The sequence below is a fragment of the Panulirus ornatus genome, chromosome 17 (genome assembly GCF_036320965.1).
Source record: "Panulirus ornatus isolate Po-2019 chromosome 17, ASM3632096v1, whole genome shotgun sequence".
Taxonomy (NCBI): domain Eukaryota; kingdom Metazoa; phylum Arthropoda; class Malacostraca; order Decapoda; family Palinuridae; genus Panulirus; species Panulirus ornatus.
The window spans coordinates 51,981,293-52,003,841 of record NC_092240.1 but is presented as its reverse complement, the minus strand read 5'-3'; the positions used below and the strand labels follow the sequence as shown (position 1 = coordinate 52,003,841).

The following is a 22,549-nucleotide window of genomic DNA, read 5'->3' as shown; positions in this document are numbered from 1 at the left end:
GGGAACTTCGCAATCCGCGGGTGTTTCCCCACTAAAGGGGGGATTTGGGTCGCATGACTTGCATTCTCGCCTTACCGGTGGTTCCCACACGATTTTGACTTCAACATATATTTACTATTTTTAAATATACATGAGCTTACTACATGGCGTCTACTTAGAAGAAAGGGTTATTCCACATAAACCAATTAACCATTATACAAATTGAATGTTTACGTAATGTCTATAAGGACAGCATATATTTTGTATAGTATATACACTACTCTTAGCTTATATATATATACACCGTTAAGGTTGGACAGTTGGAGAAAACGAAATGGAAACAATTGTATAATAATTCCTATAATGATCATTACTGATTAAATATGAAATTACCGGAAATGGTTAACGATTAAGGGCCATTTTTTTTCAATCTTAATTCAATCATTTTTCTTTTATTCTCTTATGGCTTTTCTCTATTTGGGTATTTTGCTTTTTTTGCTTGCTAACCACAGCCACGTCATACGATTTCACGCAAACCTTATTCGCGCCTTCTTTTTTTTTTGTAAGCTTAAAGCTGTTAGTAGTCTACGAAGGATTAAAGCGAACACAGTGAATCAAATTCAACAAATATCAGAGAAATTGTGGTTTAGCTTTGAAATGCTTGAGGGGAAGTTATCAATGTATGTTAGGGTGATTCTGCTCCGACACTGGAAATACAAGACTATGATCACCACTTCCATTGCATTGGACCGCTGGGGTATGATGGAGATCTGTTGATTGGCGGTAGTCTGATGTAGTTTGTTCTGTGTCAGTAGACTGAACCAGGAGGGCATGTGAAGTGTCCGGGATAAACCATGGAAAGGTCTGGGGGCCCGGGTGGGATAGGGAGCTGTGGTTTCGGTGCATTACACATGACAGACAATTGGATGTGCCCGGTTGCCGCCTTTCCCTCTCTGATATATATATATATATATATATATATATATATATATATATATATATATATATATATATATATATATATATATATATATGTACCTATGAGTTCACGGAGAAAATGAAACACGATAAGTTCCCAAGTGCACTTTCGTGTAATAATCACATCATCAGGGGAGACACAAGAGAGAAACATGTCAGTTATATATATAATATTATGTATATATATATATATATATATATATATATATATATATATAATATATATATATATATTATATATATATATATAACCAGTTAAGAGTCACAAGTGTGACACATCTCCCATGTGACCATACGGATCGGCTCGTTTAGTAAGAATCTTAAACGCGTTAACAAAAAACGTGATGCTTGCGGTGAACATCTCCGGCCAGCTTAAAAGTCCTTGACAGTTAGCCTTAGGGTGACAACACGGTTTATCAGCGGTGGGAGGGTGGACTTTGTGCACACACACACCACACACACACACACACACACACAAAGAACAGCTGCACAATCACCAACCTCCTCCCCGGGCGGCTGTTCCAGGCACCCAGCCTCCTCCCTCTATCCTCCCATCACCCTCTCCACTAACTGTCCGTCCTATACGCTTTTCCTTCTTCTAAATACCACCCCCCCTCCAAACACTCGTCTTTACTTAACTACTGTACAATATCTTCACTTTACTAAGATAACCTTACTTATGGTTCGTCTACGAATGTTCAGCAACCTCTGTGGGTTAAAGTGACCATCCTGCACCACATATTCAAAGTTACCACACACACACACACACACACCACACACCCTACACCCACAGTCACCCACTCAATACAACGGGGCGGGTCACGAGACCCTGTACACGTCTGGTACCAGTACAGACCGTCCCTTTCTCTTCCCAGTGGGCCGCGTTGCGCTAGTTCGGATGTTAACAACCTCATTAACTGAAGGATTCTGATGTTTCCCTATGGTTAGATATTGGCTCAGTGCAAGTACCCTACACCACACAGTATCACGTAACGCGTATAGTAAAGGAAACGGCGATGTAGCGCCAGGAAGCAAGAGAAGATGGCCACATCCACCAAGACTCACAACTCAGATTATTCGGTGTCCACAGTCCAGTGAGGGTGCGCCCCTTACTGTGTGCAGTGCACGTCCAGGCTGACCTGACCTTGGGAACGTGGACCGTCGTTGAGCATTTATTTTCGAAAACTGAGGGAACGGAGGGAACTGAACCAAGATTTTTATCACACGAGGAATCAGTTTGTGGCGCTACATCGCAGAAGCGGGAAAGAGAAACATACAAAAAGGGGGAAAAAAATACATACGTTTCCATAAAAGTTGATATACATAATCACACAAGAGATGTATGAAGTATACGCACATAGTGGTATGGTATACGCATGCGTCGCATAACCCCCACATGCTCTCACATAACCACATAGTGGTATGGTATACGCATGCGTCGCATAACCCCCACATGCTCTCACATAACACATAGTGGTATGGTATACGCATGCGTCGCATAACCCCCACATGCTCTCACATAACCACATAGTGGTATGGTATACGCATGAGTCGCATAACCCCCACATGCTCTCACATAACCACATAGTGTGACACCGAGAAATTCATGGTCCTAGTGCGCAGCATAGTGTCACAGCTGACCTTGCAGTTGCTGGCTGGGTCAGCAGCAACCTGATGATGCAGTTCATCGGTTGCTCTGTAAACAGCTGTAGCCCCGCGTTCTCTGACCTCTGACCTTCCAAACCTCTGACCTCAACAGCTTGCCCAACTCCCTGGGCGATCTACACCAGTAACCAAATTAAAATCACCTACTGATAATATATATATATATATATATATATTTTTTTTCATACTATCGCCATTTCCGCGATAGCGGGTAGCGTTAGAACAAGACGGCCTTGAGGGAATATCCTCACCTGGACTCTTCTCTGTTCCTTCCTATATATATATATATATATATATATATATATATATATATAATATATATATATATATATATATACATTTATTTATTATACTTTGTTGCTGTCTCCCGCGTTAGCGAGGTAGCACAAGGAAACTGACGAAAGAATGGCCCAACCCACCCACATACACATGTATATCCATACACGTCCACAAACCCACATATACATACCTATACATCTCAACGTATACATATATATACGCACACAGACATATACATATATACACATGTACATAATTCATACTGTCTGCCTTTATTCATTCCCATCGCCATCTCGCCACACATGAAATAACAACCCCCTCCCCCCTCATATGTGTGCGAGGTATCGCTAGGAAAAGACAACAAAGGCCACATTCGTTCACACTAAGTCTCTAGCTGTCATGTAATAATGCACTGAAACCACAGCTCCCTTTCGACATCCAGGCCCCACACAACTTTCCATGGTTTACCCCAGATGCTTCACATACCCTGGTTCAATCCATTGACAGCACGTCGACCCCGGTATACCACATCGTTCCAATTCACTCTATTCCTTGCACGCCTTTCACCTTCCTGCATGTTCAGGCCCCGATCACTAAAAACCTTTTTCACTCCATCTTTCCACCTCCAATTTGGTCTCCCACTTCTCGTTCCCTCCACCTCTGACACATATATCCTCTTGTTCAATCTTTCCTCTCATTCTCTCCATGTGACCGAACCATTTCAAAACACCCTCTTCTGCTCTCTCAACCACGCTCTTATTATTACCACACATCTCTCTTACCCTTACATTACTTACTCGATCAAACCACCTCACACCACATACTGTCCTCAAACATCTCATTTCCAGCACATCTACCCTCCTGCGCACAACTCTATCCATAGCCCACGCCTCGCAACCATAAAACATTGTTGGAACCACTATTCCTTCAAACATACCCATTTTTGCTTTCCGAGATAATGTTCTCGACTTCCACACATTCTTCAAGGCTCCCAGAATTTTCGCCCCCTCCCCCACCCTATGATTCACTTCCGCTTCCATCCGCTGCCAAATCCACTCTCAGATATCTAAAACACTTCACTTACTCCAGTTTTTCGCCATTCAAACTTACCTCCCAACTGACTTGACCCTCAACCCTACTGTACCTAATAACCTTGCTCTTATTCACATTTACTCTCAACTTTCTTCTTTCACACACTTTACCAAACTCAGTCACCAGCTTCTGCAGTTTCTCACATGAATCAGCCACCAGCGATGTATCATCAGCAAAAATCAACAGAATGATGAAAACCTTCCCAAATGTCTCCTAGTGCCATGAATTTACCTTAAAAATGTGTAATTTGAGAAAAAAAAATGTTAAGTAGTTTGCATTCAGTTGCTGATGATTTTGTTCGCTGTCTGTCTGCACCGCACAGTGTGTGCTTCCTCTTGCAGAAGCATGCAACCAATGTGGCACAGACAGAGCCGGATACCGAGTTCTGTGAGCCCTGAGTTGAGCAACTTATTTGGGGGCTAACCATAAAAATGTCATGGTCCGGATACTGAGTTATGAGTTCCCTGGGGCGAGCAACTTGAGGGGGGGGGGGCTTCCTACCATGAAAATGTCACATGCAGATCACCAAATAATCTTCATACATTTCAAATGTTTAAATGAACATTATTCACACTTACTCACGGCTTCTGATCCAAAACCAAGAGAGCCATTTAACAATGCCATGCGAATCTATTTCAAGTGGAGCCCCTATTCCTTACGATATTGCCTTTTTTTTTTCTATTTTTAAATGGCCAATTCTGTTGCGGGCTCCCTCTTTCTAGTATGTCTGAGGGACGGGGCGTGGGAGGGTGGGTTCCGGGCCATGTCGCCCTTTAAATGCCCAGGGAAGATGAGAGTAAAGCCGTTGATATCTCGCACTCGCCACCGAAGTGCAATGAGTCGAACTTGAAATCGGAAGGGATGGGAGGAGGAGGAAGGGCCACTGCTTCAGCGCTTCAGGGCTCACTGTGTCCCTGAAATGACAAGAGCGTGAAGCCGATACGGACTTTTATTCACAATAACGTCGAAAAAAATAAATATTTACGATCGCAAGTCATGGTTTGAATAAGTAAAATATATATATGTCTACAGACGTGGCTACGCTACCAAAAGACACTGAGCATCGTTGGAAATAAATACGTTGCTAGGCTACCAAAAAAGACATTCAGCAACACTGGAAATACGTAGCAAGGCTACCAAAAAAGACAGTAAGCAACACTGGAAATACGTAGCAAGGCTACCAAAAAAGACATTAAGCAACATTTGAAATACGTAGCTAGGCTACCAAAAGACATAAATCGACACTGATAAATGCATACGCTGCAAGGCTACCAAAAAGACACTGCGCCATATTGTATATGTGTAGCTAGGCCGTAATCAAAGTATTCCTCATTATTCAGCGTCCTGCAAAAATAAAATAAATAAATAAGTAAACAAATAATGAAAAAATAATGAATATCCATAGGGAGTCAACACGAATGCCCCTGGCAGCCATGCGTGATGGGTTTGAGCGTGTGTTTAACATTCCTATTTCCAGCCAGTCATGAAGTGCAGAATGGTGGTGCATTTCCTTTGGCTGCTGGAGAACCGTATGGTTGTTTCTGGCCATAATATTAAAACCACATCACCAAACCCATCTAAAAAAGAACTAGTAAAACCTGACCTAACCTAATTATGACTAGACCGGAGATATGAATTTATAGATCTTGAATAAATTAGGATTGGGCCTAATACATGATGTATTCTATTAAGATCTGGTCAACGCGTTGAAGGATGTTGGGACCATTTCTATTTTTCATATATGCTAATGGTGTTGATTGATAGGCATTGTCAGATACCAAAAGTATCAAACAAGAGGTAATGAATGTCTGTAACTTATGATTTGACCTAGACAAACTGACGCCCATGGGTCTGAGGTGGCGATTGGATTTCGGTAATAAGTGCACACTTCTACATCTCGCTGACAGTTAGTAAAAGCGTACTATGCAAATTTCATTGGGCTACAGAATGGTAAAAGAAAAAGACTTGCTTGTAGTAATCTCCGTTGACCTGAAGCTAACTTAGGATTGCACAAAAGCTGTGAAAAAGGCGAGCAGAACTTGAATTCATAGGCAAGGCTTTCGATTTCCAATCTGCGAATACGAGCCATTGGTGTGTCCCCATCTTGAATTCTGTTCTTTTTTCATCACCCTAATTGGGCAAAGACAGACAAATGATAAGAGTACAGAGGCGAACTACCAGGCAAATCGTGTCAGGGCTGACGATACGATTTAAATTCATTTTGGCTATGGAAAGAGAAGGTGTTTAGAGGCGATCATATACAGGTGTTCGAATTTAGCAAAGGGTTCGACAAGGATCTCTATCTAATACGCTACTTATCAATAGATTCGTCTGGTTTCTCATCCCAAGGTTATGAATACGTACTCGAGGACCAATGTTTTAACCTCGAATGAAGCAAATTCTCTCTTCAATAGGACTGTTAGCTAATGGATTGATACGACAATTCGCGTAGTTGAAGCAATATCACAGAACGTTTAAGCATACACTTATCAAAATATTTACCAACTTTTTAAATAAAAATCCTCTACTTTTACCACACACAATTCGTATGTCTCTTTGCTCTCCACTTTAATAAAAAAAAAAAAAAACCAGCCTCGTCAGGACCCAACAGTTTGTTTGAATTGCTCTGCATCCATCTGGTATCAATTACATACTAAACCATCCTAAGATAGAATATGACATCACAGTGTAGTTCTCATCAAGAACATCAGAAACTCACTATGTTCTCGGAAATCTTTTCGACCCTTCACGCCATGTTGGCGAAGCTGCCAAACTTGCGCTGATAAAGTCAAATAGTTCCCAGACAACGAATATACTCCATATGGCTTGAGATGAGAGTCCACTAAGTCTATACCAAGGATATACCTGTTTCAAGTGATGTTCTAAAAGTCGTTTTAATGCTTGCCAATGTCATGATGGAGAAAAATAAGGGAAGGGTGATTTCCACAGGAAGTGGCAAGCAGCGAAGGTCGGCGAGATGCTCTGCTGCCACTGCCTGGTCAACACGTTTTGTGTCTGATCGCAGCAAGGGCGTCACTCCACATTTCCGGTAAGTGGATACCTATAACCCAGCTATAAATCTATCCCTACATCATCGTAGTACGCTCCCTAGACTTAAATTACACGAAGAGTAAAAGTGAAGAGGGGGCGCGGCGGAAGAAAGAAAAGAGAGGGAGTGAGGGAGCGACTGTCTGGACGGGAGGTGGCAACTGACTGGCATTGCACCATGTTTAGGGTCGGCCAGACCAGACACCCACCCCCTCCTTCGGGAGTGGTAAGGGAGGAGGAGTAACCTCCTCGCTCCCTCCCCCATGCAACCGCATGCCCCTGTGCTTGGGAAAACCTTGCTGACTACAGTACACACGCCACCTACAGAATGTCAAGCACTACACACACACACACAGAGCAACCAAAACCCCCCTTGCACAGTGCTACACACATTTCGATCGACAGAAAATCCGGAAAGGGCCGCAAAATGCAGTGTTTTTCACTGCCAAGGTTTTAAATGTGGTCTCATCGACTAGAATTCAGTGAAATCACACAACGGTACCACAGAACTCCACGTTACAGTGAGGTTCGTCGACAAAGTGGTGTATACTTTGAAAACCTTAATTATTCCATTCTGGTCTGAAATTTCGCGTCATCTTTAACTTCATTCAACCCTAATTATGATTTAGACTATAACGAATAAGAAGGTCGTCGTGTGAGCACATCCATTACGAATAAATCGTTTTTTTTCCCTCAAAGTTCAATTTAATCTTAACTAGGTGAAAGACGTCCAAGAAACGTGATTTGGCGTAATAACGCCACGGAGTCCTGTCTTAAATTCATCTTGCTACATCCACGCCACACACAACCCTAACCTCACCGTTACGGCAGTGATAAAAGTATTGGTGTTTACTGAAATCACACGAATTCATTGTTAGGCAGGGATTCATAAGCTGGAGAAGTCAAACGGATGTTCTCTTGATTGTAATTCAAGCGGTCTCCTGGCCATATTGGTTGGCTACGCAGAACTTTGGGTCAGCAGCGGCATCGCTCGCGCCAACACGGGAAAATGTTTATGGCATTTGTATAGCTTTCTCGATTAAAAATATTTGCAAATTAGATAATTACTATAATCTATATATATATATATATATATATATATATATATATATATATATATATATATATATATATTGACAAAAAAACCCACAAAGCAGAGCCTAAATTGAAATATAGAGATGCTTATAAAAGGGAGAAGGAAGAGACAAGGGAATATTTACAAATTTTGGAGGAAGTGATAACTTTTCTCTTAAAATGTGCTTGGTCATAGTTATTGGGAAAGCCACGAGATGGTAGAAAGTTCCAAAGCTTCGAGGTGTTGGGAAAGATACATTTATCAAAATGGCCCACCCTTGATTTGCCAACGGCCACACAGTAATCATGTGACGCAGCAGCTTGCCCAGTATTGTGTGGTCTAGCAAGCGGTGGGGGAACACATGCAGCCAACACTAGGGAGCAAAAACCAAAGTAATGCCAACAGAAGAGGGAAAAAGAACCAACATTGCGGCACAGGGTAAGAGCAAACAGGAGAATCAAGTTTGGAAATTAGCGTGGGAGATTTTACAAGTCTGGCCGCTTTGGGCTGAACGGAATTATGGAAGATATCCTATAATGCTTGCCCAAGCAAACAGGTACCCATTCAACACGAATAATCACAAGAATCTTTAACTACTTCATTACATCCTTTAACGACCCCCAAACAACATTTTAACCCCAGATTTGAATTCAGCATTAAAAATAGTGCTAATGCTGGGGTTATAAATAAAATCTATTACCCCTCGAAAAATACCAAAAACTGCAGGTATTTTATTCCTAAAAAAACTATGTGTATTGTGTTTACATCTACCCGTTAGCATAACGAAGCATATTTACGTTCGCATGCGCAAGGGTGCGCATAAATCTGCGCGCGCAGCCCCACCCTAACAGTGGCAAAAGTAGCGAGTACGACTAAGGTGATAAATTAAGAAAAAAAAAAAATCGTGTCCTTTCTAATGGCAGAATCTTATCGCTAGGTAATGGAAGATCATGAGAGTAAGGCCTTTCTACCTGTGTAAAGAGGTAATATATGATGCACATATGATAACCACCGAAGGAGGCATTAAAAGTTTACAGTATTACTACCTGTGTAATAGCCAAATCGAACATGCGATGGTGGAAAGATTTGAAATAAATCGAGCGATGCAAGAGAAGGCGTCGTCAGCTTATATAGATCAAACTAGGTCGACTGTTAAAAGGAAAAAAGAGGGGGGGGGGGGTATTTGCTCATTGAAATAAAAATATGAGGTTCAGAAGAGAGAGAGAGAGAGAGAGAGAGAGAGAGAGAGAGAGAGAGAGAGAGAGAGAAGAGAGAGAGAGAGAGAGCTGACAGCAGTTATGGAATCAACAGGCCAAGCCGAACACAGAGGAGGAGGATGATACACAGAGGACCCAACCATGAACAGTGATTGGAAGGCAGGTCCCGTGCCCCCCGCTCCCTCAACCCCGTCAAAGGCCCCTGAATCGCCACGGGGTACAGCTTGGGGTTTCCCCCCCAACTTCTTCCCTCTCTGGTTTGTATAACCAGAAAGACATTAGTCACAACAGGAAAAGATTTCCTGAGTGTTTCACCTTGCGAAAACATACACTATATATATATATATAATATATATATTATATATATATAATATATATATATATATATGTGTTGTGTGTGTGTGTGTGTGTGTGTGTGTGTGTGTGTGTGTGTAACTGAAAAAAGCTGAATAAAATTTCGATATTATGTTTATTTACATATAAATCTTGTGAAGAATACAATATGATGGGGCACTATCAAAATTACACTATCAAAATCCATCAAATGACGAGTATCATCACATTTTCTTTATCAATCACATGACAAATATGTCAAAATATTCCACTGGATGGCGTCGCATGCCAACTTGAAAACTGCATCCAGGTCTTCCATTTACTTCCATTTAATAAAAAACAAGTGTTATTCAGTTTCATGACTGTCCACTCTTCACGTGTGCTACTTTCAGGCTGAGGCAGTACTGTGTACACGAAATAAACAGCAAAATTCTTTTATCATAAAACAAAAAAAGGAATTTCAGTTTAACGTACACGGTTGCCAGAGAGCAACATACACTCGGTTTTATATTTACAAACTTTACTACGTGTAAGGGAGGTCGTATCACTTACATCAGACAACTCACGGTGCCTGATACAGCGTATATGTATATACATATATAAATCTTAAAAACCAAAGGCTTTACATTAAGGAACAGTTTGATATAATACCCAGCATGCCTTGGTAACTGGTGGACTGGAGAGGTGGATTCCCCACAGTCGACCAGTGCAAGCCTAGTTCAACTCGTGGGTTCATTATAACATTTGCTACTCTCTACCACAGTTCCGGATACATTTACGGTACAGAGAAGTTTATTATAACACTTTTGTTGTGTTTTTGAGAAAGTTACAGGGAGATAACAAGCTTACAGTGGTGTGCAGTGAATGGTGTTTTACAAGGGAGGAAATAGTGACTTGAGGAAGCGAAGTACAATACGTCAAACATTTAGGAATATATATATATATTTATATATATATATATATATATATATATAATATATATATATTTTTAATTTTCCAAAAGAGGGAACAGAGAAGGGGGCCAGGTGAGGATTTTCCCTCTAAGGCCCAGTCCTCTGTTCTTAACGTTACCTCGCAAATGCGGGAAATGGCGAATCGTATGAAAAAAAAAAAAAAAAAAAATATATATATATATATATATATATATATATATATATATATATATATATATATATTTGTCATAGTGTATCGCAGGTGAATACTGATGATAAACAGGAAAATGTTATAGTGACAGACATCTACAAGTGTTGTTGGAAAAATGTCTTCTTTTCTTCAATGGTGAACAAAGCTTGGAGTTTCGAACACGTTCAGCAGTGAGAGAGAGAGAGAGAGAGAGAGAGAGAGAGAGAGGACGCAAGGGAAGCATCTAATGTCTTGTTGCATAAGGGTGTTCATTGTTCCTGGTACTGATACAGCTATGCATGTTACTGAAATCCTAGCTCTCTCTCTCTCTCTCTCTCTCTCTCTCTCTCTCTCTCTCTCTCTCTCTCTCTCTCTCTCTCTCTCTCTCTCTCTAGGTGGTATCAGGGTTTGGTGAAAGTACTTTGAACTTATTGTGATTTCATGTGCCCAAAGTCCTGTTAAGTGTAAAATGACAGGGCACCTGTACTCAATCGGTGTACTGGGAAAAAAAAGGGAAGTACATTTCAAGTACACTCGAGTACATTCCGTTACCAACAAGAACCAGAAATGTGGTTGAATTACGTGTGGTGTGTGTGTGTGGGGTGTCAGGTCATGTTGAGGGAGCAGTGAATGGTGAAGTAAAGTCAAGTTACAGTTAGGCAAGGCTGGTGACTATACGGGTCAGTTACCCTAATTCCCTGAACCCTATGTCATATTCCCCTCCTCACCAGGACTGTCTATTTTCCTACAGGGACTATTAACTGCCCAACGAGGGAATTCTTTCCCAGCTTGTTCTGTGATTCCGTCTGTAATAAAATAAATAAATAAGTAAACAAATAATGAAAAAATAATGAATATCCATAGGGAGTCAACTCGAATGCCCCTGGCAGCCATGCGTGATGGGTTTGAGCGTGTGTTTAACATTCCTATTTCCAGCCAGTCATGAAGTGCAGAATGGTGGTGCATTTCCTTTGGCTGCTGGAGAACAGTATGGTTGTTTCTGGCCATAATACTAAAACCACATCACCAAACCCATCTAAAAAAGAACTAGTAAAACCTGACCTAACCTAATTATGACTAGACCGGAGATATGAATTTATAGATCTTGAATAAATTAGGATTGGGCCTAATACATGATGTATTCTATTAAGATCTGGTCAACGCGTTGAAGGATGTTGGGACCATTTCTGTTTTTCATATATGCTAATGGTGTTGATTGATAGGCAATGTCAGATACCAAAAGCATCAAACAAGAGGTAATGAATGTCTGTAACTTATGATTTGACCTAGACAAACTGACGCCCATGGGTCTGAGGTGGCGATTGGATTTCGGTAATAAGTGCACACTTCTACATCTCGCTGACAGTTAGTAAAAGCGTACTATGCAAATTTCATTGGGCTACAGAATGGTAAAAGAAAAAGACTTGCTTGTAGTAATCTCCGTTGACCTGAAGCTAACTTAGGATTGCACAAAAGCTGTGAAAAAGGCGAGCAGAACTTGAATTCATAGGCAAGGCTTTCGATTTCCAATCTGCGAATACGAGCCATTGGTGTGTCCCCATCTTGAATTCTGTTCTTTTTTCATCACCCTAATTGGGCAAAGACAGACAAATGATAAGAGTACAGAGGCGAACTACCAGGCAAATCGTGTCAGGGCTGACGATACGATTTAAATTCATTTTGGCTATGGAAAGAGAAGGTGTTTAGAGGCGATCATATACAGGTGTTCGAATTTAGCAAAGGGTTCGACAAGGATCTCTATCTAATACGCTACTTATCAATAGATTCGTCTGGTTTCTCATCCCAAGGTTATGAATACGTACTCGAGGACCAATGTTTTAACCTCGAATGAAGCAAATTCTCTCTTCAATAGGACTGTTAGCTAATGGATTGATACGACAATTCGCGTAGTTGAAGCAATATCACAGAACGTTTAAGCATACACTTATCAAAATATTTACCAACTTTTTAAATAAAAATCCTCTACTTTTACCACACACAATTCGTATGTCTCTTTGCTCTCCACTTTAATAAAAAAAAAAAAAAAACCAGCCTCGTCAGGACCCAACAGTTTGTTTGAATTGCTCTGCATCCATCTGGTATCAATTACATACTAAACCATCCTAAGACAGAATATGACATCACAGTGTAGTTCTCATCAAGAACATCAGAAACTCACTATGTTCTCGGAAATCTTTTCGACCCTTCACGCCATGTTGGCGAAGCTGCCAAACTTGCGCTGATAAAGTCAAATAGTTCCCAGACAACGAATACACTCAATATGGCTTGAGATGAGAGTCCACTAAGTCTATACCAAGGATATACCTGTTTCAAGTGATGTTCTAAAAGTCGTTTTAGTGCTTGCCAATGTCATGATGGAGAAAAATGAGGGAAGGGTGATTTCCACAGGAAGTGGCAAGCAGCGAAGGTCGGCGAGATGCTCTGCTGCCACTGCCTGGTCAACGCGTTTTGAGTCTGATCGCAGCAAGGGCGTCACTCCACATTTCCGGTAAGTGGATACCTATAACCCAGCTATAAATCTATCCCTACATCATCGTAGTACGCTCCCCAGACTTAAATTACACGAAGAGTAAAAGTGAAGAGGGGGGCGGCGGGAGAAAGAAAAGAGAGGGAGTGAGGGAGCAACTGTCTGGACGTGAGGTGGCAACTGACTGGCATTGCACCATGTTTAGGGTCGGCCAGACCAGACACCCACCCCCTCCTTCGGGAGTGGTAAGGGAGGAGGAGTAGCCTCCTCGCTCCCTCCCCCATCCAACCGCATGCCCCTGTGCTTGGGAAAACCTTGCTGACTACAGTACACACGCCACCTACAGAATGTCAAGCACTACACACACACACACAGAGCAACCAAAACCCCCCTTGCACAGTGCTACACACATTTCGATCGACAGAAAATCCGGAAAGGGCCGCAAAATGCAGTGTTTTTCACTGCCAAGGTTTTAAATGTGGTCTCATCGACTAGAATTCATTGAAATCACACAACGGTACCACAGAACTCCACGTTACAGTGAGGTTCGTCGACAAAGTGGTGTATACTTTGAAAACCTTAATTATTCCATTCTGGTCTGAAATTTCGCGTCATCTTTAACTTCATTCAACCCTAATTATGATTTAGACTATAACGAATAAGAAGGTCGTCGTGTGAGCACATCCATTACGAATAAATCGTTTTTTTTTCCTCAAAGTTCAATTTAATCTTAACTAGGTGAAAGACGTCCAAGAAACGTGATTTGGCGTAATAACGCCACGGAGTCCTTCTGTCTTAAATTCATCTTGCTACATCCACGCCACACACAACCCTAACCTCACCGTTACGGCAGTGATAAAAGTATTGGTGTTTACTGAAATCACACGAATTCATTGTTAGGTAGGGATTCATAAACTGGAGAAGTCAAACGGATGTTCTCTTGATTGTAATTCAAGCGGTCTCCTGGCCATATTGGTTGGCTACGCAGAACTTTGGGTCAGCAGCGGCATCGCTCGCGCCAACACGGGAAAATGTTTATGGCATTTGTATAGCTTTCTCGATTAAAAATATTTGCAAATTAGATAATTACTATAATCTATATATATATATATATATATATATATATATATATATATATATATATATATATATATATTGACAAAAAAACCCACAAAGCAGAGCCTAAATTGAAATATAGAGATGCTTATAAAAGGGAGAAGGAAGAGACAAGGGAATATTTACAAATTTTGGAGGAAGTGATAACTTTTCTCTTAAAATGTGCTTGGTCATAGTTATTGGGAAAGCCACGAGATGGTAGAAAGTTCCAAAGCTTCGAGGTGTTGGGAAAGATACATTTATCAAAATGGCCCACCCTTGATTTGCCAACGGCCACACAGTAATCATGTGACGCAGCAGCTTGCCCAGTATTGTGTGGTCTAGCAAGCGGTGGGGGAACACATGCAGCCAACACTAGGGAGCAAAAACCAAAGTAATGCCAACAGAAGAGGGAAAAAGAACCAACATTGCGGCACAGGGTAAGAGCAAACAGGAGAATCAAGTTTGGAAATTAGCGTGGGAGATTTTACAAGTCTGGCCGCTTTGGGCTGAACGGAATTATGGAAGATATCCTATAATGCTTGCCCAAGCAAACAGGTACCCATTCAACACGAATAATCACAAGAATCTTTAACTACTTCATTACATCCTTTAACGACCCCCAAACAACATTTTAACCCCAGATTTGAATTCAGCATTAAAAATAGTGCTAATGCTGGGGTTATAAATAAAATCTATTACCCCTCGAAAAATACCAAAAACTGCAGGTATTTTATTCCTAAAAAAACTATGTGTATTGTGTTTACATCTACCCGTTAGCATAACGAAGCATATTTACGTTCGCATGCGCAAGGGTGCGCATAAATCTGCGCGCGCAGCCCCACCCTAACAGTGGCAAAAGTAGCGAGTACGACTAAGGTGATAAATTAAGAAAAAAAAAAATCGTGTCCTTTCTAATGGCAGAATCTTATCGCTAGGTAATGGAAGATCATGAGAGTAAGGCCTTTCTACCTGTGTAAAGAGGTAATATATGATGCACATATGATAACCACCGAAGGAGGCATTAAAAGTTTACAGTATTACTACCTGTGTAATAGCCAAATCGAACATGCGATGGTGGAACAGATTTGAAATAAATCGAGCGATGCAAGAGAAGGCGTCGTCAGCTTATATAGATCAAACTAGGTCGACTGTTAAAAGGAAAAAAGAGGGGGGGGGGGTATTTGCTCATTGAAATAAAAATATGAGGTTCAGAAGAGAGAGAGAGAGAGAGAGAGAGAGAGAGAGAGAGAGAGAGAGAGAGAGAGAGAGAGAGAGAGAGAGAGAGCTGACAGCAGTTATGGAATCAACAGGCCAAGCCGAACACAGAGGAGGAGGATGATACACAGAGGACCCAACCATGAACAGTGATTGGAAGGCAGGTCCCGTGCCCCCCGCTCCCTCAACCCCGTCAAAGGCCCCTGAATCGCCACGGGGTACAGCTTGGGGTTTCCCCCCCAACTTCTTCCCTCTCTGGTTTGTATAACCAGAAAGACATTAGTCACAACAGGAAAAGATTTCCTGAGTGTTTCACCTTGCGAAAACATACACTATATATATATATATATATATATATATATATATATATATATATATATATATATATTGTGTGTGTGTGTGTGTGTGTGTGTGTGTGTGTGTGTGTGTGTGTAACTGAAAAAAGCTGAATAAAATTTCGATATTATGTTTATTTACATATAAATCTTGTGAAGAATACAATATGATGGGGCACTATCAAAATTACACTATCAAAATCCATCAAATGACGAGTATCATCACATTTTCTTTATCAATCACATGACAAATATGTCAAAATATTCCACTGGATGGCGTCGCATGCCAACTTGAAAACTGCATCCAGGTCTTCCATTTACTTCCATTTAATAAAAAACAAGTGTTATTCAGTTTCATGACTGTCCACTCTTCACGTGTGCTACTTTCAGGCTGAGGCAGTACTGTGTACACGAAATAAACAGCAAAATTCTTTTATCATAAAACAAAAAAAGGAATTTCAGTTTAACGTACACAGTTGCCAGAGAGCAACATACACTCGGTTTTATATTTACAAACTTTACTACGTGTAAGGGAGGTCGTATCACTTACATCAGACAACTCACGGTGCCTGATACAGCGTATATGTATATACATATATAAATCTTAAAAACCAAAGGCTTTACATTAAGGAACAGTTTGATATAATACCAGCATGCCTTGGTAACTGGTGGACTGGAGAGGTGGATTCCCCACAGTCGACCAGTGCAAGCCTAGTTCAACTGTGGGTTCATTATAACATTTGCTACTCTCTACCACAGTTCCGGATACATTTACGGTACAGAGAAGTTTATTATAACACTTTTGTTGTGTTTTTGAGAAAGTTACAGGGAGATAACAAGCTTACAGTGGTGTGCAGTGAATGGTGTTTTACAAGGGAGGAAATAGTGACTTGAGGAAGCGAAGTACAATACGTCAAACATTTAGGAATATATATATATTATATATATATATATATATATATATATATATATATATATATTTTTAATTTTCCAAAAGAGGGAACAGAGAAGGGGGCCAGGTGAGGATTTTCCCTCTAAGGCCCAGTCCTCTGTTCTTAACGTTACCTCGCAAATGCGGGAAATGGCGAATCGTATGAAAAAAAAAAAAAAAAAAAAATATATATATATATATATATATATATATATATATATATATATATATATATTTGTCATAGTGTATCGCAGGTGAATACTGATGATAAACAGGAAAATGTTATAGTGACAGACATCTACAAGTGTTGTTGGAAAAATGTCTTCTTTTCTTCAATGGTGAACAAAGCTTGGAGTTTCGAACACGTTCAGCAGTGAGAGAGAGAGAGAGAGAGAGGAGAGAGAGAGAGAGAGAGACGCAAGGGAAGCATCTAATGTCTTGTTGCATAAGGGTGTTCATTGTTCCTGGTACTGATACAGCTATGCATGTTACTGAAATCCTAGCTCTCTCTCTCTCTCTCTCTCTCTCTCTCTCTCTCTCTCTCTCTCTCTCTCTCTCTCTCTCTCTCTCTCTCTCTCTAGGTGGTATCAGGGTTTGGTGAAAGTACTTTGAACTTATTGCGATTTCATGTGCCCAAAGTCCTGTTAAGTGTAAAATGACAGGGCACCTGTACTCAATCGGTGTACTGGGAAAAAAAAGGGAAGTACATTTCAAGTACACTCGAGTACATTCCGTTACCAACAAGAACCGGAAATGTGGTTGAATTACGTGTGGTGTGTGTGTGTGGGGTGTCAGGTCATGTTGAGGGAGCAGTGAATGGTGAAGTAAAGTCAAGTTACAGTTAGGCAAGGCTGGTGACTATACGGGTCAGTTACCCTAATTCCCTGAACCCTATGTCATATTCCCCTCCTCACCAGGACTGTCTATTTTCCTACAGGACTATTAACTGCCCAACGAGGGAATTCTTTCCCAGCTTGTTCTGTGATTCCGTCTGTAAGAGAATATTATTTTGATTAAATAAACTAAAGATTCCCCCACCATTAACACCTTCACTGCTAAGTTAAGGTAAGCCTAGCTCGGTAAAAACGTTAATTTGTGGGAAAATCCTCAGATAACCAAATAAAGGTGTATCAAATTAGCCATCATTTTGAAACTTAGGTTCACATGTTGGTGAAGAAGTGTGAAGAAGAAACAATGCAAAGTCCACACTAGCTGAACCAACTTTTCAAAACTCACAAATCTGGCTGTCACTTCCAGGACACATTTCTCCAATTACAAAGAAAAAAAATGGTGTATTTAAAAAAAAGTATCATGGTTTCAACTTCCCCAAAAGCGGCAGATGTGTATGGCAAAGTAAAAGAATCAATCTACACTTAAGTTTCAAACATATTTAAATCAACCCGGAACTTCTGACGAAAGCGATGAAGCGAGGCTGGTCAGGCAGGTGGCATTTCCCTACATCTTCGGCAGCCTTAAGAATAAACCACGCAAGTCTTTTTATCCTTGATAAATTTCAAATATAAATTCTCTCTTTCTAGAAAAGAAAGATAGGGAGTGGAACCACACACACACACACACGAAGATTGCGCCATTTCATGGACCCCATCCCACAGTGTTTCGGTCATGAACTGCTTTGTAAGCTGTTCATGGCGGTTGCCATGGACGGAAATCAGATACGGAGCCATTGTTCTGTGGGATTGTTATTTCTACCAGTGCACCACGCGAGCTGGCTGTATACCCCTTGTTATTGTACACATGTATACTAATGTTAGTTTCTGTATATATGTATGACGATATGGAGAGATGCCAGTGTATATTGTCAGAGAACCAATAATGTTTCCCGTATAACCGTCGATAAATGGGTATCTTTATCATTAACTTACCCTATAAGCACAGAAAAGAGAGAGAGGAGAGAGAGAGAGAGAGAGAGAGAGAGAGAGAGAGAGAGAGAGAGAGAGAGAGAGAGAGTTGATTGCACCAGGTCTTACTTCTTTGAACTAGGAACAAGTTTTACGGCATATCTGGGAAGTACGAGAGAGAAAAAAAAGGTTAGTTCGACTCTATTCATCTGGAGTGTGACAGAAGGCTGCTGATGCTGGGCAAAATTATTCGATAATATATATATATATATATATATATATATATATATATATATATATATATATATATATATAATATATGGTTTATGGTAGCCGAGACCTGTTCATGAGGCTAAGGAACAAGCTATTGGGTTGAGTGGCCAGCAAAGCTAATTGAACCCAGATCAAAATTCGGTACACTATTAAAAAACCAAATAATAAAATGATACGAACAGGAATGGAATTACACTAGTGACTTAGGTTCTGTATTATAAGAACTACATTCAATTATTTAACACACGGGTAAGGGAATTATCAAAACATTATTATTCAAAGGTAACGAAAATACAGTGAATACAGCACTTTTTAACTGTATGCTGATTTACTAGCTTGAAAAAAAAATAATGCATATTGATCTTATTGACATTTTGCTAAGTAGAACATATTAATGCCCTTCTTATGGCTAGACTTCAAACCACGTACTACCATTTGTGTGACCATTAGGCCAACATATATCCAACTACCATGCAAATAGCACGAGGTTCGAGCCATTGCTGTTGGAAGGCATTATCTACCCAATGTCACAAGATATATGATAATATATATGTTTTTACTTCTACAGAACTGTCAGCAAGAGAATATTATAGACACCTAGTTAAGCAGGCAATCTGAGGCCAACTGCCTTCGACATGAACGACAAACCTCCACCTTATTGCAAGGTAAGCCTAGCCAACTCATCCCCCAAGTCCCGTGTTGCCAATGCCAGTACCTGTGTTCGAATCTCTTGGTAAAACCATTCAATCTCTTGGGATAAAATACCAATAAAAAAAGGAAGTTGTATAGGCTTTTATATGATGACCCATGGCTTCTGTTTCCCCGACACAGCTGGTGGAAGAGCTACCACCGAGTGCACCACCTATCCAACATGATCCACCCGTCTACAGCGCAACACCAAACACGGCGCCACCACCCACTGGGCCTCCACCTTTCGTCCACCAGCACCATCCACCACCGCAGCCTCCACCTGGGTACTACAATCAACCTCCTCCTCCTCCACCTGGGTCCTACAATCAACATCCTCCTCCTCCACCTGGGTCCTACAATCAACCTCCTCCACCTGGGCCTTACAATCCACCTCCTCCTCCACCTCCACAGCATACCGCCAGCCCAGTGTACAACGTGTACCACCAGCAGCCACCCCCGGTCGTGGTGGCACAGCCACCCACTGTACTGGTGACGACAGCTCTACCCCCCAACGTCTGCGCCGTCTGCAGGGTGAGGGCGCCCTGGTCATGTTCTAGTCTGACGCGAAAACCTGGAAATTTGCCTCAATCCTATTGTTTTTCTATGCTAGGTTAGGATAGATTTGGGTAAGAACAAACTTACACTAAAGCTAAGTTAGCGTAGAAGGAAGCTTAATGAGATTAGATTGGAGTAACTAAGTTAAACTAGCGTAGAAGGAAACTTAATGAGATCGCTAGGTTAAGTTAGATTTCGTTAGGGTTTATGATACGTTAGATTGGAGTAACTTACCCTAAGTTAAGCTAGCTTAGAAGGAACCTTAATGAGATCGCTAGGCTAAGTTAGATTTCGGTAGGGTTTATGATAAGTCAGAGTGGAGTAACATAACCTAAGTTAAGCTAGCTTAGAAGGAACCTTAATGAGAGAGCTAGGCTAGGTTAAGTTTGGTTAGGGTTTGAAACTTTCTTTACCTGTTCAAGTAGGTTTGAAACTTAAAGCTTACGTAGATGGAGCCTTAATGAGATAGCTAGGCTAAGTTAGATTTGGGTATCGTAGAAACTTAAGCTAAGCTAGCCTAGCCCGGGGATTTAATACGATCCAACATCAATTGTTTGCACTAATTATGCTACAGGAGTATTAATTATATAATGCCTACATTACAAAGCGGGTATACCATCCATGCTTTGATATACTGTTCAGCATAATACAATCTATGCACTCAAGCTCAGCTTATTTATTACAGTTTATGAACAGTAAAATAATTTGTTAATCGTTTTAAATAAAGAGTTCGAGGTAGTTACAAGACCTTGGAACATCTGTTCTGATTTTTAAGTCTTTTAACGATGTCTTCCCAAGCCCATTTTACATTTTTCATGTCATCGTCTACGATAATATATTGTTCATATGTGAACGCAATGATATTGTAGACCATTGTTCTCCATGTTCTCTCCTGTTCATCAACTCCACTGTTCTCTTTTCTTGCAGGTTGGCATAATGAGGAAAAGAGCTCCACTCTGGGCATACATTGCCTTCATCTTGCTCATCCCCTTGGGCCTCCTCCCGGGCCTGCTCTTGCTGTGCTTGGCCCGCAGGTATATATGCAGCAACTGTGACTACACGCCATAATGGTATCCTATTTCAATTGTTCCCCTCCTCCAGAGATCATCGGCTTCCGAGGAGACTGCTACATTTTGCCATATGGCCATTCCTACCAATGAATAAATGACCGAAACCACTGACTGGATTCTGATTCAAGCGAGAGCGAGAGGTTCATTACGATCTCTACAACTATTGATTGTGATTCCACGCCTCTCTGTTAATTATTATTAGATGCCTAAGGTCTATTATTTTACTTGCAGCTGAACATACCAATATATGGTCTTACCGTGTCACAGAACTCTGTAGATTTATCTGTTAACAGCCGTAGCACTGCTGGTTCTGATCCGTCGACGGCTCAAACACCCATTTCGAAGCTGCATGTCGACAGCAGCTTAAACCTCCTCTGTCCCAAGACAACTTCGAGTCAGAATCATGACATTTGTACATTCCAACACCACACCAATTACCGGGAGAAAATCATACTCGGGATTGGATTCCTCTCGAATATCCCAGAAAATGGTCAATCCGCCGCCCACCATTAAATCAATTACACAAACCTGTGATAATGTTCTAAAATAAGAGTTCAACGAGAACATGATACTTTGGTTTAACCCATAGAGGAGCGAGCCTACATTAAATGCATTATTAGCTTAATCTAATGTTGTAGTGTTTTGTGTAAGATCGCAATATATTGTTGTACATTTATATGCATGTATGTTTTATTTTGTTAACTTTGTATTAATAGCGAACAATGGGTGATACAATAAAACTCCAAACATGTGTGTGTGTTTAATAGCAATGTAGGAGTGTAAAATAAAGTGATGGTGTTGTAAATGTGCCTTCAGAGAGATAGGCTATTGAAAATTTAGCCTAATGACCTCTATACTTGTATGGTGAGGTATAACATGACCTGTGGAACACTACAACCATAGGCAACCTAATTTTCTTTCACTCACGAAAACATGAGAAACAGGGAAAGTCGAGAGGAGAGACTGCATATGAAAGACGTGTAGTAGTAAGAAGAATGTTTGAAAGAAATGAGGAAGGTTAGCGAATGTGGTTTGTGCATATGAGGAGGATGAGAGAGGAAGGACTAAGTGGATATGTGCATCAGGAATGGAAGGAACAATGAGGAAGGGGATATCGAGGACGAGATGGAAGGATGGGGTGAGAGGTTTCAATTCATCGGGACCAGGAAATGCAGGAGGGTGTGAGGCGCGCACGGGATAAGAGAGAACTGGAACCATGTGTTGTCAATGGCCTGAACCATAGCATA

At 40.8% G+C, this 22,549-nt stretch overlaps 1 protein-coding gene across 5 annotated transcripts; it reads left to right on the top strand.

Moving 5' to 3' along the window:
* Positions 1 to 7,021: 7,021 nt before the first annotated feature.
* On the top strand, positions 7,022 to 22,053 carry LOC139754758 (uncharacterized). 5 transcript variants are annotated; one of them, XM_071672533.1, is made up of 4 exons: positions 7,022 to 7,042; positions 19,556 to 19,652; positions 19,819 to 20,208; positions 21,160 to 22,053. In XM_071672533.1, exons 2-4 carry the CDS (start codon positions 19,623 to 19,625, stop codon positions 21,298 to 21,300), a joined length of 561 nt encoding a protein of 186 aa, XP_071528634.1. In that variant the 5' UTR covers positions 7,022 to 7,042; positions 19,556 to 19,622; the 3' UTR covers positions 21,301 to 22,053. The 5 variants fall into 5 exon arrangements, with proteins under 5 accessions (XP_071528634.1, XP_071528631.1, XP_071528632.1 ...); XM_071672530.1 differs by lacking the exon at positions 7,022 to 7,042 and adding an exon at positions 10,189 to 10,446; XM_071672531.1 differs by lacking the exon at positions 7,022 to 7,042 and adding an exon at positions 13,241 to 13,297.
* Positions 22,054 to 22,549: the final 496 nt, after the last annotated feature.

Bases quoted from the DNA above. Each gene is read 5' to 3' on its own strand.
- LOC139754758 (XM_071672533.1), top strand. From the start codon at position 19,623: ATGAACGACAAACCTCCACCTTATTGCAAG. The intron at 19,653-19,818 runs GTAAGCCTAGCC...TCCCCGACACAG, and splicing joins AACCTCCACCTTATTGCAAG to CTGGTGGAAGAGCTACCACC. The intron at 20,209-21,159 runs GTGAGGGCGCCC...CTTTTCTTGCAG, and splicing joins ACGTCTGCGCCGTCTGCAGG to GTTGGCATAATGAGGAAAAG.